Source organism: Myotis brandtii, unplaced genomic scaffold, assembly GCF_000412655.1.
Source record: "Myotis brandtii unplaced genomic scaffold, ASM41265v1 scaffold34418, whole genome shotgun sequence".
NCBI lineage: Eukaryota > Metazoa > Chordata > Mammalia > Chiroptera > Vespertilionidae > Myotis > Myotis brandtii.
Genome location: NW_005363255.1, coordinates 5,302 through 7,033, shown reverse-complemented (window position 1 = coordinate 7,033; position 1,732 = coordinate 5,302). Strand labels below are relative to the sequence as shown.

The window sequence follows — 1,732 nt, the reverse complement described above, 5'->3', positions numbered from 1 at the left end:
AATTTTTTTAAATATATTTTATTGATTTTTTACAGAGAGGAAGGGAGAGGGATAGAGAGTTAGAAACATCGGTGAGAGAGAAACATCTGCCTCCTGCACACTCCCCACTGGGGATGTGCCTGCAACCAAGGTACATGCCCTTGACCAGAATCGAACCTGGGACCCTTCAGTCCCCAGGCCGATGCTTTATCCACTGAACCAAACCCATTAGGGCTATGGTTAATTTTTAAAAACCTGTGTCACAGTATTAAAATGAGTCATTTCTGGAAAGTTCAGCATTTGGGAGGCAGGATTGTTTTTTGATTTTATGTTACTTATCACCATTATTAATTCAATGCAATATTTTTTAAACTGTTTTATATCAAATCTTCACTTTTCTTTTCACTCTGATCACAGAACCCAAAGCATGAAATCTGGAAGCTGGGAGAATTTATTGGGAAAAAGCTGGATGACAGCGTCCTGGGTAAAATTGTCCATCACACTTCGTTTGATGTTATGAAGCAAAATCCCATGGCGAACTACTCGGCAGACCCCGCGGAGGTCATGGACCGCTCGGTGTCTCCGTTCATGAGGAAAGGTGGTTCTCTCTGCGCGTCACGACCTTGAAAGAACTGTCGAGGACCCCAGAGCCTGTGGGGAGGTTTCCATGGATAAGACAAGGTCCATAATAAATGATACTGGGGAAGGAGTATTTAAGAGACCACAGACGAAATGAAACCAATGTGTAGCCACAACTAGAGAGTACGGTTTAGTGCCGAAACCCACCACCTTATCTCACTCCCCTCCAGAGTTCTCAGTAATAAGGTGGAAATACACTTAGGTCCGATAGAGCAAAGCATCCATGGTGTAGATGGCTCTATGCTATCTGACATGCAAGAGGACGGGGAAAGACAGGAGAGCCCCCAGGCCTGCGGTTTTAACGTGGTGTCCCCCCCTTTCACCCCCACCGTAATGTGGCTCAGGGGCAGCAGGCTCTCCTGGCCTCACAATCAGACAGATGTCCTCTTCCCTTCAGATGGAAAGGAACGGGCTGGCAGGAAGAACGCTGAGCCCAGCCCTGCCCTCCTGCAGGGTGAGTGGACACCGCACACAGAGCAGGACAGAGGGCACACAGTCCTCCAGTAGCTCTGACTTCCACGTCTTTTCAGGGACGGTCGGAGACTGGAAGAATCACTTCACCGTGGCTCAGAACGAGAGGTTTGACGAAGACTACCAGCGGAGAATGGCTGGGACAAGTCTAACTTTCCGCTTCCAGTTCTAGAGAGAGAAAGTGTTCAGTTTATTACCCAACTCACTGGGCAGCAACCCATAGCAGCTTCATTCCCAGACCACACAGCATTGGGCCCAGGTTCTCAGACCAGTTGTTCGTCATGTTTGCTTTTGTTCACTCCACAAAGAAAAGATCAGAGTTAGCAGCGAGGGGGAAGGTGGGGAGTGGGAACTGTGGGGAGAAGGTTCAATAAACTACTAGTTACAAACATGGCATTGGTGCTAATGGTCATTCTGCTGAAGCTTACAGATCATGTGCTTGTTAACATTAACAATGCTCCAGTCCTCACATAAAAGCACACTCGAGTTTTCAGATTAAGCCTTGGTTAAAGGTAGCATCTTTTTATTGGTTGATTTTAGAAGGGGGGGGGGTAGAGATAAACATCGATTTGCTGTTCTACTTATGTATCCATTGGTCGCTTCTTGTATGTGCCCTGACTGGGGATCAAACCCGAAACCTTGG

The 1,732-nt window shown here is 47.2% G+C and overlaps 1 protein-coding gene across 1 annotated transcript; it reads left to right on the top strand.

Moving 5' to 3' along the window:
* Window positions 1–215: 215 nt before the first annotated feature.
* On the top strand, window positions 216–1,483 carry LOC102244939 (sulfotransferase 1C4). The gene is made up of 3 exons (XM_005871547.2): window positions 216–577; window positions 1,016–1,072; window positions 1,149–1,483. The coding sequence occupies exons 1-3, from the start codon at window positions 496–498 to the stop codon at window positions 1,259–1,261; spliced, it is 252 nt and encodes an 83-aa protein (XP_005871609.1). The 5' UTR covers window positions 216–495; the 3' UTR covers window positions 1,262–1,483.
* The last annotated feature ends 249 nt before the right edge of the window (window positions 1,484–1,732 follow it).

Coding starts and splice junctions, on each gene's coding strand:
- LOC102244939 (XM_005871547.2), top strand. CDS start 496: ATGAAGCAAAATCCCATGGCGAACTACTCGGCAGACCCCGCGGAGGTC. Junction 578..1,015: donor GTCTCCGTTCATGAGGAAAG/GTGGTTCTCTCT, acceptor TCTTCCCTTCAG/ATGGAAAGGAACGGGCTGGC. Junction 1,073..1,148: donor CAGCCCTGCCCTCCTGCAGG/GTGAGTGGACAC, acceptor ACGTCTTTTCAG/GGACGGTCGGAGACTGGAAG.